This window comes from Entelurus aequoreus, linkage group LG01 (assembly GCF_033978785.1).
Source record: "Entelurus aequoreus isolate RoL-2023_Sb linkage group LG01, RoL_Eaeq_v1.1, whole genome shotgun sequence".
Taxonomy (NCBI): Eukaryota; Metazoa; Chordata; class Actinopteri; order Syngnathiformes; family Syngnathidae; genus Entelurus; species Entelurus aequoreus.
Window position 1 is genome coordinate 67,714,756 of NC_084731.1, and position 17,050 is coordinate 67,731,805.

Below are 17,050 nucleotides of genomic sequence, written 5' to 3' on the forward strand. Positions count from 1 at the left end.
ACAAAATAAATAAACCCCTGACTGGAAGGATAGACAGAAGAGCAAAAATACTATTAAACCATGTACATGTAACTACACGGTTAAAAATTCTCAGCCTGGTAAGGCTTAACAATGCTGTTGCTAACGACGCTAAGGCTAATTTAGCAACTTAGCAACCGGAACTCACAGAACTATGATAAAACATTAGCGCTCCACCTACGCCAGCCAGCCCTCATCTTCCCATCAACAGCCGTGCTCACCTGCGTTCCAGCGATCAACGGCGCGACGAAGGACTTCATCCGTGGGTTTGGCGGCAAGCATTAGCTAGGCGTCTTCTATCAGGGTAAGTAGTCCTTGTTGTGTTGCTGTAAGTATTGTACTTAGCCGCTAAGACACCGATCGATCCCACCTACAACGTTCTTCTTTGCAGCCTCCATTGTTCATTAAACAAATTGCAAAAGATTCACCAACACAGATGTCCAGAATACTGTGGAATTTTGTCGAAGAAAACAGAGCTTTGTGTATTGTGTCCAATAGGGCCCAAACACTTCCGTGCATTTTATGACATCACGCGCATAAATCATATCCAAAGGAGTTTTTCAACCGGAAGTGTGGCGGGAATTTTAAAATTGCACTTTATAAGTTAACCCGGCCGTATTGGCATGTGTTTCAATGTTAAGATTTCATCATTGATATATAAACTATCAGACTGCGTGGTCGGTAGTAGTGGGTTTCAGTAGGCCTTTAATGGCGCCTTCACAGATGTGTAAGTTACCCATGTCTTGGACACTAATACACCCCCATACCATCACAGATGCTGACTTTTCAACTTTGCGCCTATAACAATCCGGATGGTTCTTTTCCTCTTTGGTCCGGAGGACACGACGTCCACAGTTTCCAAAAACAATTTGAAATGTGGACTCGTCAGACCACAGAACACTTTTCCACTTTGTATCAGTCCATCTTAGATGAGCTCAGGCTCAGCGAAGCCGACAGCGTTTCTGGGTGTTGTTGATAAACAGTTTTTGCCTTGCATAGGAGAGTTTTAACTTGCACTTACAGATGTAGCGACCAACTGTAGTTACTGACAGTGGGTTTCTGAAGTGTTCCTGAGCCCACGTGGTGATATCCTTTACACACTGATGCAGTACAGCCTGAGGGATCGAAGGTCACGGGCTTAGCTGCTTACGTGCAGTGATTTCTCCAGATTCTCTGAACCATTTGATGATATTACGGACCGTGCATGGTGAAATCCCTAAATTCCTTGCAATAGCTGGTTGAGAAAGGTTTTTCTTAAACTGTTCAACAATTTGCTCACGCATTTATTGACAAAGTGGTTACCCTCGCCCCATCCTTGTTTGTGAATGACTGAGCATTTCATGGAATCTACTTTTATACCCAATCATGGCACCCACCTGTTTCCAATTTGCCTGTTCACCTGTGGGATGTTCCAAATAAGTGTTTGATGAACATTCCTCAACTTTTATCAGTATTTATTGCCACCTTTCCCAACTTCTTTGTCATGTGTTGCGGGCATCAAATTCTAAAGTTAATGATTATTTGCAACAAAAAAAAAGTTTATCAGTTTGAACATCAAATATGTTGTCTTTGTAGCATATTCAACTGAACATGGGTTGAAAATGATTTGCAAATCATTGTATTCCATTTATATTTACATCTAACACAATTTCCCAACTCATATGGAAACGGGGTTTGTATATTTTGTTACTCAACACATGCTCACTGTTTGCATGTGACCCTTAGTGTGCTAACTTTTAAACTCATTTTGCAATTCGGCACCTCAAGAGTCAAATATTTCGTTATTTCATGCACGTTAACTGTTAGCATGCTAGCTTTTCAAGTTATTGTGCAGTTTACAGCCAAGAGTTACACATTTTGTTACTTGACACATGCTAACTGTTGGTGTATATATAGATGTATTTATAAATGTTAAAAGCCACATTGAATATTTAATGAATAAATTATCTAAATATGTCTGTCTACTCTCAAAATTGAGGCACTTTCTTCCCCTTAACGCTCTCCTAATTCTGTATCGGACTCTATTCGAACCACATAAACTATTGCAATGTCGTATGGTGTAACACGTATTCCCGTTAGTTTAAAAAACTTGAGATTCTTCAGAAGAAAGTCATACGTGTTATATCATGGGCAAACTTAAATGCTCCCCCAAATCTTATGGGTACAATCTTCTGAAGCTTACGGCGTGCAACAGATTCCACAGTGCTTGTAATATGTATAACGTAGTATATGGATTAAATTCTAGACCATGCCAGCTCATTCCAGTGACCACTACTTCTCATAGATGTAACACTAGAAGTAAACCTTTATTAAGAGGGAAAAATCCTCATCTAAAGTGTACAAGCTTTAGTATAGCCTGTAGAGGCCCGATGATCTGGAATGAGATCGATAGCTCTATAAAAGAATCACATTCTTTAAACATTTTTAAAAAGCGTTTTAAAAGTAAATGTATTGCGATGTTATGCTTAGTACATTTAGCACACCCCTTATGGTTGAGGAATTCACATTAGTCACATAATTTTGGTCTTGACCTATGAATGTATGATGAGATTATTGCACATCTTCAAGATGCAACCTTTTTAATTTTCCTGAGGGAACTCTCCTGAAGGAATCAATAAAGTACTATATATCTATCTATCTTTTAATCACATTTTAATAATGGGATATTGAGACTGATTTGGTGGATATAAAGATTCCTTTTTTATTTATAAATAAAATTGTAAATGGGTATTTGGTGGGTAGATTTTGAAATGTGTTGTATTGTATATTGTATATTTTATGATGATGTATATTTTAACTGTGGGTACCTGTCCAAAAGCTGTGTGCTTCTGGGGATGACCTTTTTGCAGAACGGACTCTGATATTAACAAAAGAAACAATGAAATACAAAACTATGTTTGTCTGTAAATAAATAAATAAGTACAATGTTTGCATGTGACCGTTAGCATTCTAACTTTCGAGCTAATTTTGCAACGCACCTCAAGAGTCAAATATTTCGTTATTTCATGCATTCCAACTGTTTAGCGGGTATACACCCAATAATTTAATATTTTCCTTAACTGGTTAGCATTTCAGTTCTGCTTTTTAGCATACACACGCAATTTCTGCGGCATTTGCACTTTCAAATACAATTAAAGCGATCGCTTCTACCTCCAGTTGCATGCAAAAAATGGCCACGTACACAAGACTGCAGTCACAGACGTGTCCCATTATTAATTCACTGTAATTTGCATCATTGGTTCAGGAAAACAAGATTAAGATCCACTTTACATGTTTTTATCGTCAGATTGTCTGCGATGGAACTCAAAGTGTCTGTGGACGGCCTCCCGCGTTTGGTTTGCGGCGTTACGGAGGAGACCACAAGCCAGGACGTGGTCACTGTGTTGGCTCAGGCATTGGGTGAGTGGCTCTGCTGGGGGGGCCAAGTCCTGGCTCCTAATTGAAAGGTTGGTTTCTCCTCAGGCCAACCGGGACGTTACATGCTACGGGAGTCCTACAAAGACTTCGAGAGGTGCATGGCGCCCACCGAACGCCCCCTGGAGACACTGAGGAAGTACGGGGAACACGCCAAGGAGGTCCGGCTCACGCTGCTCCATAGCGGACCTTGGCTCTGCGACCAAATGAGCCGCGCCAAAGTGGGCCGCCACCAGCTGCGGCGGAAGGAGGCCGGTGCCAAAGCGTGGCGGCGCAGTGGGTCGCTGAGTCTGCACCGGCAGAGTCTACCGCTGAGGCGAGATGCCGAGCGCCAACACGAGGACCTGAAGAGGCCCAAGAGAAAGTCTTTGACGCTAATGGAGGAGGCTCGGGGCTGGTTGGAGAGTCTGGGGAAGACACGGGTTTATAGCACCGCCGGTGACAAGAACAACCGGTCTTTCCTGAGCGTCACTCTTTCCTCCGAGAAACGCCAAGGGGGAGGCCACAGGAACACGTCCGACTTGGACCACCAAACGTCTTGTTGCATGGGCATTCAGCAGAAGAGCAAAGAGACTGAAAGTTCCCAGCAGGATGAGAAGAACCGCCTCCGAGGGACAGTCGTACGCCAGCTCGCTCGCATCCAAGACCTCCAGAGCCACACGGCGGGTGTGGACCGGGAGATCTGGGAGTTGGAGGAGCGAGCGCGGGCCCGACAAGAGCAGCAGAAGATAAGTGAAGACCAAGAAGAGCAGGTTAAGTTCTGGGAGAATGAACTGAAGGCGGAGGAAGGCTTCGAGAGGGAACTGCAGCGCTTGTTCCTCGACACCAGGTCCAAGGTCGCAGACTGCAAGGCCAGACTGGAAGGTGCGGACTCCGAGAGCCAAGACTGTGCAGACCACGACCCGACAACATCCCAGGACCACTGTGGTCTGGATGGAAATGTTGGCAGGCCCTCAGGAAACCTCTACTACCCTCCTCCTCCGATCAAGGAGCGGCGGCCCACTGGCCCGGCAGAGCTCAGAGAATGGTGGACGCGCTGGTCTGCAAGCCAGAGGTCCAAAAGCAGCATGAAGAAGATCCACCGCTCAGAACTCACCATCTACTTGGCCAGCACCAAAGTCTGATCAAGTCTTCTCCTTGTCCACTCTGTTTCTGACACCTGGTGGGTCTGTCATGGAACCTCCACTCCGTTTCTGACACATAGTGGATATGTCACGGAATCTCCACTGTTTCTGACTCATGGTGGCTCTGTCATGGAACCACTACTCTGTTTCTGACACCTGGTGGATATGTCATGGAACCTCCACTGTTGTTTCTGACACCTGGTGGATCTGTCATGGAACCTCCACTCTGTTTCTGACACATGGTGGATCTGTCATGGAACCTCCCCTGTTTCTGACACATGGTGGATCTGTCATGGAACCTCCACACACCCCTGTGGGTCAACTTCAAACTTCTCAATGCATTTTCTGAAACTTGGTACACATTTTTTGAGTTTTTTTTTTGTTGCATCCACGTTCGAAAATTAACAAAATGAATTAAAAACTCACTTTTTGAAAATAGACAGCAGTTAAAACTAAAATCAAAAGCACTCATAAAATTTGGCAAATACAAGTTGAAACTAAAATTAAAAGCACTCATAAAATTTGGAAAGTAGGTTAAACTAAAATTAAAAGCACTCACCCTTATAAAATGTGGCAAAATAAAACTAAAATGATAAAATTCTCACCCTTTGTAGATATTGATCAAATAAAACTTGTGCTTTTACTTTTTTTATTTTGTCAGTCTTTCAAGGGTTTTCTTTTCATTTAATTTTGTTAAACAAAACTTCTTGAAGATAGACAAAATAAAAGCAGTCACGTGTTTGTTAAATTAAAAGCACTCACCTTAGGAAAGTAAACTACATAAATGTTAACCCTTTGAAGGTAAACAAAATTAAACAAAAAATAAAAGCACTTACCCTCTGGAAGGTAAACAAAATAAAACAAAGTGAAAGCACTCACCCTTTTAAATATATACAAAATATAAAAGTTTTCAAATTGACGGTAGACAAAATAAAACTAAGTAAAAATAAATCAAAAGTACTCCCTTGCACTCACCATTTAAATATAGACAAAATATAAACAAAACGTAAGTTTTCAAATTGAAGGTAGACAAAAAAGTACTCACCCTTTGAAGAGAGACAAAATGAAAATTAAAAGGGTAAACAAAGTAAAACAAAAAACTAAAAGTACTCAAACTGTGAGGGGGCAAAATAAAACTACAAAACTAAAATTACACACACTTTGAAGATAAAAGTAAAAAGTCACCCTTTGAAGACACAAATTAAAGTAAAAGCAGTCAACCTTTGAAGATAAAAGTAGTCACTTTATCTTCACAAAATAAAAGTAAAAGCAGTAACTCTTTAAAGATACACAAAATAAAAGTAAAAGCAGTAACTCTTTGAAGATACACACAAAAGTAAAAGCAGTCACTCTTTGAAGATACACAAAATAATAAAAACAGTCGCCCTTTGAAGATACACAAATTAAAGTAAAAGCAGTCACCGTTTGAAGATGTACAAAATAAAAGTAAAAACAGTCATTCTTTGAAGGTAAACAAAAAAGTAAAAGCAGTCACTCTTTGAAGGTAAACAAAATAAAGTAAATCCTTGCCTCACCAAATTTGACAGAATGACATTTAAAAAAATACAATGCTTCCTCCCACCTCCAAAAACATGCACCTGGGGATAGGTTGATTGGCAACACTAAATTGGCCCTAGTGTGTGAATGTGAGTGTGGGTGTTGTCTGTCTCTGTGTTGGCTCTGCGATGAGGTGGCGACTTTTCCAGGGTGTACTCCGCCTTCCGGGAATGCAGCTGAGATAGGTTCCAGCGACCCCCCGCGACCCTGAAAGGGTCAAGCGGTAGAAAACGGATGGATGGACAATGACATAATTGGTGTTTGTGCTTTTAGCTGTGAACCTGTTTATTTAATGTCATATACATAGGTAAAAGTACAAATTTTACTATATCATATAATACAGGTGTCTTTTAAATAAACTATAATGAATATATATATATTTTTAATGTCTATTGTTATGTGAGGTTGTAATTATATATGGTTGTGTATCAATATACTGAATTGTTGTGTATTAGTAGGTTTATGAAACAGTATAATGCATGCTTTGGTGGTATTTCTGTACTTATATTGGTTATCATTAAAATAGTAGAGCATTATAACTATTGTTTACAATGTCAGTTGAGGACTACGGAGGGCGACATTTTGAATTGAGGTGTATATTCTTTGTTCTGGTTGATAGTCCTCAGTTACAGAATGTTTAGCAGACCTTATGTTTATTAATAGAGAAGGTTAAAAACATTGTCATGCAGAGATATGAATACCATACAACATAAACAGACTATTAGATGTTCGGGTAGAAATATCACAGATTACATAACCAAACATCTTTTAAAGGCCTACTGAAACCCACTACCGACCACGCAGTCTGATAGTTTATATATCAATGATGAACTCTTAACATTGCAACACATGCCAATACGGCCGGGTTAACTTATAAAGTGCAATTTTAAATTTCCCGCGTAACTTCCGGTTGAAAACGTCTATGTATGATGACGTATGCGCGTCACGTCAATGGTTGAAACGGAAGTATTCGGACCCCATTGGATTAAATACAAAAAGCTCTGATTTCATCGCAAAATTCCACAGTATTCTGGACATCTGTGTTGGTGAATCTTTTGCAACTTGTTTAATGAACAATGAAGACTGCAAAGAAGAAAGCTGTAGGTGGGATCGGTGTATTAGCGGCGGACTACAGCAACACAACCAGGAGGACTTTGAGATGGATAGCAGACGCGCTATCCGATGCTAGCCGCCGACCGCATCTATGATCGGGTGAAGTCCTTCGTCGCGCCGTCGATCGCTGGAACGCAGGTGAGCACGGGCGTTGATGAGCAGATGAGGGCTGGCGTAGGTGGAGCGCTAATGTTTTTATCATAGCTCTGACGAGGTCCCGTAGCTAAGTCAGCTTCAATGGTGTCGTTAGCAACAGCATTGTTAAGCTTCGCCAGGCTGGAAAGCATTAACCGTGTAGTTACATGTCCATGGTTTAATAATATTGTTGATTTTCTGTTTATCCTTCCAGTCAGGGGTTTATTTCTTTTGTTTCTATCTGCATTTAAGCCCGATGCTATCACGTTAGCTCCGTGAGGTCCCGTAGCTAAGTTAGCTTCAATGGCGTCGTTAGCAACAGCATTGTTAAGCTTCGCCAGGCTGGAAAGCATTAACCGTGTAGTTACATGTCCATGGTTTAATAGTATTGTTGATTTTCTGTCTATCCTTCCAGTCAGGGGTTTATTTCTTTTGTTTCTATCTGCATTTAAGCCCAATATTATCACGTTAGCTCCGTAGCTAAAGAGCTTCGCCGATGTATTGTCGTAGCGATAAAAGTCACTGTGAATGTCCATTTCGCGTTCTCGACTCTCATTCTCATGAGGATATAGCGTCCGAGGTGGTTTAAAATACAAATCCGTGATCCACAATAGAAAAAGGAGAAAGCGTGGAATCCAATGAACCCTTGTATCTAAGTTACGGTCAGAGCGAAAAAAGATACGTCCTGCACTGCACTCTAGTCCTTCACTCTCACGTTCCTCATCCACAAATCTTTCATCCTCGCTCAAATTAATGGGGTAATCGTCGCTTTCTCTGTCCGAATCGCTCTCGCTGCATTGTAAATGGGGAAATGTGAGGAGCCCTTGAACCTGTGACGTCACGCTACTTCCGGTACAGGCAAGGCTTTTTTATCAGCGACCAAAACTTTATCGTCGATGTTCTGTACTAAATCCTTTCAGCAAAAATATGGCAATATCGCGAAATGATCAAGTATGACACATAGAATGGATCTGCTATCCCCGTTTAAATAAAAAAAAAATAATTTCAGTAGGCCTTTAAGATCATAATCTACATTTAGTGTTGACACATGAAACTGCTATCTAAACATAGAAGTGTAGCTCTTCCTCTGAATGCAAGTGCTCCTACAGCAGGAGTACAAATTCAATATTCCAAAAAAATCGGGCAAGACACACGCAATGCAGGTCATTTTATTTCTAATTGTCATTTTAAGTGTGTTATGTCTTTATTGTGTTGAGCTGTTTAAAAAAGCATAAGGTTTAAAAAAAATGTAATTAAAACAAAATTAAATGTCCAGTCATGGTATTAAAAACTTGAACTGTATCTGTCGAGAGTACACCAACGAATGATGAAAAAATATATATGCGATTCATTGTGAGTTAACTATGGACAAACTGCCCTAGTTTTAAGCAGTACATTATAAAATCACCAGTAGATTCAACATCGGCCTCAAAAGTGCTAAATCGGCCAAAAATGCATAATAAAGCAAGAAAAAAACATAAGTCGCACTGGAGTATAAGTCGCATTTTTGGGGGAAATGTATTTGATAAAACCCAACACCAAGAATAGACATTTGAAAGGCAATTTAAAATAAATAAAGAATAGTGAACAACAGGCTGAATAAGTGTACGTTATAAGACTCATAAATAACCAACTGAGAACGTGTCTGGTATGCTAACGTAACATATTATGGTAAGAGTCATTCAAATAACTATAACATATAGAACATGCTATACGTTTACCAAACAATGTCACTCCTAATCGCTAAATCCCATGAAATCTTATAAGTCTAGTCTCTTACGTGAATGAGCTAAATAATATTTGATCTTTTACGGTAATGTGTTAATAATTTCACACATAAGTTGCTCCTGAGTATAAGTCGCACCCCCGGCCAAACTATGAAAAAAAACTGATAGTCCGAAAAATACAGTACGTTCGAAGAGTCGTTCAAAAGGCTGGCTCGTTCTTATTTAGCTGTTGAACGATTAAAATATGTAATCGCATTTGTTCAGATAACTGAAAATTAATCACGATTAATCACAGACAAATCAATCAATCAATGTTTATTTATATAGCCCTAAATCACAAGTGTCTCAAAGGGCTGCACAAGCCACGACGACATCCTCGGTACAAAGCCCACATAAGGGCAAGGAAAACTCACCCCAGTGGGACGTCGATGTGAATGACTATGAGAAACCTTGGAGAGGACCGCATATGTGGGTAACCCCCTCACCCCCCACTCTAGGGGAGACCAAAAGCAATGGATGTCGAGTGGGTCTGACATAGTATTGTGAAAGTCCAGTCCATAGTGGATCTAACACAGGGGTCGGCAACCCAAAATGTTGAAAGAGCCATATTCGACCAAAAATTCAAAAACAAATCTGTCTGGAGCCGCAAAAAATTAAAAGCCATATTACATACAGATAGTGTGTCATGAGATATAAATTGAATTAAGAGGACTTAAAGGAAACTAAATGAGCTCAAATATACCTACAAATGAGGCATAATGATGCAATATGTACATATAGCTAGCCTAAATAGCATGTTAGCATCGATTAGCTTGCAGTGACCAAATATGTCTGATTAGCACTCCACACATTAAGTCAATAACATCAACAAAACTCACCTTGGTGCATTCATGCACAACATTAAAAGTTTGGCGGACAAAATGAGACAGAAAAAGAAGTGGCATAAAACACGTCCTACAAAGTCGGAGAAAGTTATGTAAACAAACTGCGGTGAGTTCAAGGACCGCCAAAATTAGTAGGACAAAACGGCGCTCGCCAAATATTAGAATCAGTGAAGCATGTTTAATATAAACAGTGTGCTTTATAACAATTAGGGAGGTTTGTGTCATGTTTGTCCTCCTACAGAAACCATATTAAAACAAAAAATATATTTTTTTCCCCTCATCTTTTTCCATTTTTGAAAAAGCTCCAGAGAGCCACTAGGGCGGCGCTAAAGAGCCGCATGGGGCTCTAGAGCCGCGGGTTGCCGACCCCTGATCTAACATAATAGTGAGAGTCCAGTCCATAGTGGGGCCAGCAGGAAACCATCCCGAGCGGAGACGGGTCAGCAGCGCAGAGATGTCCCCAACCGATGCACAGGCGAGCGGTCCACCCCGGGTCCCGACTCTGGACAGCCGCACTTCATCCATGGCCACCGGACCTGTGTGTCCCCCTCTCCTCCACAAGAGAGGGGGGGGCAGAGGAGAAAAGAAAAGAAACGGCAGATCAACTAGTCTAAAAAGGGGGTCTATTTAAAGGCTAAAGTATACAAATTAGTTTTAAGATGGGACTTAAATGCTTCTACTGAGGTAGCATCTCTAACTGTTAAATGGTAAATGGGTCGTACTTGTATGGCGCTTTTCTACCTTTTTAAGGAACTCAAAGCGCTTTGACACTATTTTCCACATTCACCCATTCACACACACACACTGATGTTACCGGGAGGGCATTCCAGAGTACTGGAGCCCGAATAGAAAACGCTCTATAGCCCGCTGACTTTTTTTGGGCTCTGGGAATCACTAATAAGCCGGAGTTCTTTGAACGCAGATTTCTTGCCGGAACATATGGTACAATACAATCGGCAAGATAGGCTGGAGCTAGACCATGTAGTATTTTATACGTAAGTAGTAAAACCTTAAAGTCACATCTAAAGTGCACAGGAAGCCAGTGCAGGTGAGCCAGTACAGGCGTAATATGATCAAACTTTCTTGTTCTTGTCAAAAGTCTAGCAGCCGCATTTTGTACCAACAGTAATCTTTTAATGCTAGACATAGGGAGACCCGAAAATAATACGTTACAGTAATCGAGATGAGATGTAACGAACGCATGAATAATGATCTCAGCATCGCTAGTGGACAAAATGGAACGAATTTTAGCGATACTACGGAGATGAAAGAAGGCTGTTTTAGTGACACTCTTAAATGTGACTCAAACGAGAGAGTTGGGTTGAAGATAATACCCAGATTCTTTACGGAGTCTGCTTGTGTAATTGTTTGGTTGTCAAATGTTAAGGTGGTATTATTAAATAAATGTCGTGTCTAGCAGGACCGATAATCAGCATTTCCGTTTTCTTGGTGTTGAGTTGCAAAAAGTTAGAGGACATCCATTGTTTAATTTCATTAAGACACGCTGACTCCAGCTGACTACAATCCGACGTGTTGGTCAGCTTTAGGAACATGTAAAGTTGGGTGTCATCAGCATAACAGTGAAAGCTAACACCGTATTTGCGTATGATGTCACCTAGCGGCAGCATGTAAATACTACAGAGTGCAGGGCCAAGAACCGAACCCTGGGGAACTCCACACATTACCTTAACATAGTCCGAGGTCACATTGTTATGGGAGACGCACTGCATCCTGTCAGTAAGATAAGAGTTAAACCAAGACAAGGCTAAGTCTGACATACCAATACGTGTTTTGATACGCTCCAATAAAATATTATGATCGACGGTATCCAAGGCAGCGCTAAGATCAAGAAGCAGCAACATAGATGACGCATCAGAATCCATCGTTAGCAGTAGATCATTAGTCATTTTTGCGAGGGCTGTCTCCGTAGAGTGATTTGCCCTGAAACCGGATTGAAAAGGTTCACAGAGATTGTTAGACACTAAGTGTTTATTTAGCTGCTGTGCAACAATCTTTGAGGATTTTCGAAATAAACGGAAGGTGGGACACCGGCCGGTAGTTTACCATGAGGTCAGGATCGAGGTTAGGTCTTTTGAGCAGAGGATGAATAACCGCTTTTTTGAATGCTAGGGGAACAGTGCCAGAGGAAAGTGATAAGTTTATAATATTTAGCACTGATGGACCTAATAATACAAACAGTTCCTTGATAAGTTTCCCAGGAAGTGAGTCAAGTAAACATGTTTGTTTTATCCCATTTACACGCCGTAATAATTCCCCCGTTATTTCATCAAAAAGAGAGACTATTTTGGGTGTGTGAATGTGAGTGTGAATGTTGTCTGTCTATCTGTGTTGGCCCTGCGATGAGGTGGCGACTTGTCCAGGGTGTACCCCGCCTTCCGCCCGATTGTAGCTGAGATAGGCTCCAGCGCCCCCCGCGACACCGAAGGGAATAAGCGGTAGAAAATGGATGGATGGAGTATCTGTCGTATATAGTCGTATCTCTTAATATAACCCAGTTGTAGCTGGGATGCGTCGTCTTTAATCTCCTTTCTAATTACTTAAATTTTCTTATTAAAGAAATTCATAAAGTCATCTGCCGAGTGGGTGGAGCTACTGGGAGGAGTCCCTTGTTGGGTTAGCGATGCTACTGTACTAAACAAAAATTTAGGATAGTTTTTGTTGAGGCGGATGAGATTTGAGTAATATTTAGCTTTAGCTAAGGTAAGCATGCGTTTATATGTTATTAACTATCACTCCATGCTTGATGGAAAACCTCAAGTTTCTTCTGTAAACCATGGGGTACGCCTTTTAGGGGCCCTTTTTTGCTTTAGCGGTGCTATACTATCAATGGTTTCGCGCAGGGGAAGGTCGTCAAAGTTGTCAGTGAGGTTATCAATAGAGCCGACATAATTTGGGAATGGTGCCATTACCGAAGGCAGTAAGCCATCGTTGTGGCAGCATTAATGTTGCGGCTGCATAGCAGTTATTATTATTATTAGCTTGTTGACAATGAGTCAGAACTTAAAAGGTAATGATCGGACATTACTTTAGTATACGGGAGTATCATAACTTTGGAGGGGGTGACACCCCCGACAAGCATTAGATCTATCGTATTACCGTTGCGATGTGTGGGTTCATTTATTATTTGTGTAAGACCACAGTTATCAATTATAGTCTGGAGCGCCACGCACTGAGGGTCCGATGGGGTAATCGTATGGATATTAAAGTCCCCCATTATGATTATATTGTCGGCGTGCGTCAATATAATTTCTCTTCATTAATAAGTGTACCCGAAAGAAAATGTTTAAGTTTTAATAGCATGACTGGACAATTAGTTTTATTGAATGATTTTTAAACAGCTCAACACAAGTAGACATAAACACGCTTTTAACGTTGCGTTGGTGTCTATTCTCGACTAATGTAAACATGGAAGTGAAGCACCACCTACCTCTGAATGACACACACAGCAGGCGTTTGCTGCAGTGATGTCTCACGGTGAAAAATAGTCCTTTGCCAGGAGAACTTGCCATGGCTTTGAACCTGATCATTTCTGTAATGTACCTTTTCTGCTCACTATTTTCCCGCTTGTCGCTCATCAGTAACAGGTGAACGCATTCAAAGTTTCCCCCGCTATGGAATGGCCCGAGGGTCAAAAAAGACGCTTGTGCGTTAATCGCGCGTTAAAAAGATTTAGTGCCGTTAAAGAAACTTAATAGTTAACACATCTTTGACAGGCCTAATTGTTAGGCCACTTGTTTTCATCAAGAAATAAATCACTCGTGGCAGTAAAAGCTAAACGTTTGGATAATTAAAAATGTATACATTACACTAATAGACACTATTGTTGAACTATGGATAATCTAATTTGGCTTGTTTTTATAAATATTCCACAAGATGGTGCCGTTTCCCTGTTCTTTGACAGTGATGTCACCATGTCCGCTTTACCTTGTCAAAATTCTGTCTTGTTAATTTTGTTTCCTTTTCCAGTTGTTAATATCACCTAATTCTAAAGAGACTCCAGTAGGTTTAGGTGCTTAATAAAACTACTCCCCTAAGTTACCTGCCTGTTAGTGTGTGCATTTTACATGGGAAGGAACTGTGTCTGAGGATGACTAACTCGTTAATTTCCTGACTTTTTCAATAAAAACAAAAATATGGATATTGATGATTCTGAGAGGGCAGCCTGGGCATTTTGCAAAAAGAATGGCTGTCAAACAAAGGAATTACACCTGCAAATTGGTTCTCATCGTTCACTTCAGCCATTCAAATGACTCGACTTGTTCGCGAAAGTCACATCATGGTTCCTAATCGGATGAGAAACGTGGCATATGTAGAGGTTTGTATAATGCCCATTATTATTCTTGGTAATTATGGGTTATCAGAGAACATTCAGAACCGGAAAACATGCAGTGGAGTGTGTTGATGGTGGAGGGTTCAAATCAGATGAGAAATGTGGGATATGCAGCAGATTGTATAATGTCCATTCATTGTCAATGGGGAGAAAATTCTGGGAAATTCCAGGAACACCGGGAACTTTGAGAAAAGGAAAAACATGTTTTGCATTCAAAACATGTTTTGCATTCAATATATCGGAAGAGTTTTAAGGGTGGATGGTTGAAAAGTCGGAATCGGGTTTAGAAATAGCGCAAAATGTTGAGAATTTAGGGCAGTGCAGAAGTCATTCATTTGAATGGGAATTTCCTGGACATTTGGGAATACCTGGAATTTTTTAAATAATGATACCAGCGTTATTATCCTAAATGATATGAATGAGTTGGTGTTGGAAATTTTGGAATCTGTTGAAAAGTATTGACGTAGAAACAGTTTGAATCGAGAATGGATTTCTCTGAATTCCGGGAAAAACAGAAATTTGTTGTTGAATGTTTTGAAGGTGAAATGGTCGGTTGAAAAATGTGGACTGTGAAAACTTTCCAGGAAGAGGTGAAAATAGGGCTTTGGAAAACCGGGAATTCTGGGAATGTTTTTGAACTTGGAAAATGGTAGTTTGGTTGTCCAAGGAGTGTGTGGATGTTGGAACGGTTCGAAACGGGTGAGAAATGTGGAAATTGTGCATGTTTGAAAATTAGCCCATCCATTTTCAAAGGGCGAGATGTCCTGGAAAACCAGGAATTTTGGGTAATCCTGGATACATCTTAAAAATAGTTTTTTCGAGCCGAACGTTTTGCTACTTGGAACAGTTCCAATCGAATGATTTTCTTAGTGTAGAATACTATGTGTCAACGCTTCAGGAAATAAAAACAAAAATCCAGCGGAGTTTCATAAAACTTTTAATGTGTTTATTCATTCCAGACCATGATGTCTGTACGTGGTGATGGCTGAGAGTTCTTCCTATCAGAGACATCTAGTCCAAATGTCCTCATTCTTCTTTATATTCTTTTTCTTTCCCGTCTAAATGTCCTCATTCCTCTTTATATTCTTTTTATTTCCGATACCTTACTTGTTTTCCTCCCCCACCCCCATGAAGTTAAATTTGTTTTGCTATATGAAGTCTGATTGGTACTAAGGAAAAGAAAAAGCACACATGTGCATATCATTGTCATCTATTAGATACCAAAGCCATCTAAGATTGTTCTTGATCTTTTTCACCAGTTGTTTTTAGGCACCTTGTTATTCAATGACTTTAAATGAAAAAGGACAACAAATGTAGAAAAGAAGGAATTCTGCACCTGGGAGAAATTGCTTTAGTGGAGCTTGTGTATACCAAGAACAAGTATCTTTAAGGCTCCAGGTTGGTAAAAGTAAATCTCTTAAAGACACACACACACGCCTTGCTTGCTTTCAGAAAGCCGTTAGGTAAAACATGTTCCAAAAAAGGAGCAGAAGAGGAAAAAGAAGAATAATGCTCAGTCGCAAGTATGAGAAAAATGATGGAGGGAACTTTGCTTGATGCCATTTGTCACAAACCTCACAGTCCAAAGGAGACCAACACAAATCCTGGCTTCTAAAGTCATGCAGGCAGACATTTACAGGTGCAGAATTCCAAAGTACGCAGAGAAGGAAAGGTTGGGACACACAGTCAGATTTCACACGTGCACACACAGAGACTGGAGACAAGGATGGCCAGAAGGATTTCTATAGGTCAATTTGGTGAGGTCATTTGTTTTACACCCCCCCTCCTACCAGCACATGACTCAGTCAATGACTCCAGGCTGGCGAGTCTTGCGCTCCACATTGAAGCCCTGCACAGAGCAAACAGTTCATGAGCATTTAACACACACACACACACACACACACACACACACACACACACACACACACACACACACACACACACACACACACACACACACACACACACACACACACACACACACACACACACACACACACACACACACACACACACACACACACACACACACACACACACACACACACACACACAGTGTAACTAGGGATGGGAATCAAAAACTGGTTCTTGTCTAGAACCGATTCCCAGTCAATCAATTCCATTTTTTCAAACCATTTCCTGAAAGGGGAACTGACTATTACGCACCATCCTCACGGAAGACAACACATGTTTTTATTTTTTTAGTTCAAATCGTAAATAGAATAGGCTTTTTTTATATTGTCATTGCACATAAGAACAACAAAATTGTGGAATTCTGATGGTGGAAGCTGCCAGGCTAACCACGACCCATCAGAAGCAGTTAGGGCTTTCGGCGTCTTGCTCAAGGACACGACAGGAGCTCGCCAGGCCGGCATCAAACCAGTGACCCTTCGGATACAAGACGGCCACTCTACCCACTTAATCCGCTTGCAAACTATGTGAATCGCTCTATTCTGCCAATAAAGGCCTTAACAACACATCCATTAGGTTTTTATATACATAATGTAAGTATATATGTAATGTAGTAACATTCATAATAACATGTAATATATGTAATGTAAGTAAATATGTAATGTAGTAACATTCATAATAACATGTAATATATGTAATGTAAGTATATATGTAATGTACTAACAAAAAATAATAACTTGTAATATATACATGATGTAAATATATATGTAATGTAGTAACATTCATAACATGTAAAATATGTAATGTAAGTATATA

At 40.5% G+C, this 17,050-nt stretch overlaps 2 protein-coding genes across 6 annotated transcripts in view; one reads left to right on the top strand and one right to left on the bottom strand.

Annotated features, from left to right (window-relative positions):
• Nucleotides 1-3,309: 3,309 nt before the first annotated feature.
• On the top strand, nucleotides 3,310-4,747 carry LOC133637413 (ras association domain-containing protein 8-like). Its single transcript, XM_062030488.1, has 2 exons — nucleotides 3,310-3,417; nucleotides 3,481-4,747. The coding sequence occupies exons 1-2, from the start codon at nucleotides 3,315-3,317 to the stop codon at nucleotides 4,554-4,556; spliced, it is 1,179 nt and encodes a 392-aa protein (XP_061886472.1). The 5' UTR covers nucleotides 3,310-3,314; the 3' UTR covers nucleotides 4,557-4,747.
• A 10,493-nt stretch (nucleotides 4,748-15,240) lies between these two features.
• LOC133656108 (cold shock domain-containing protein E1-like) overlaps nucleotides 15,241-17,050 on the bottom strand; it is an 87,064-nt gene continuing 85,254 nt past the window's right edge. For 3 of the 5 annotated variants that reach the window (XM_062056968.1, XM_062056960.1, XM_062056951.1), the window contains one exon: nucleotides 15,242-16,172. In XM_062056968.1, coding sequence (XP_061912952.1) covers nucleotides 16,125-16,172 — 48 coding nt within the window. In that variant the 3' untranslated portion in view covers nucleotides 15,242-16,124. Of the gene's footprint in view, nucleotides 16,173-17,050 lie in introns of all 5 variants that reach the window. The other 2 variants (XM_062056977.1, XM_062056944.1) reach the window with 2 other exon arrangements.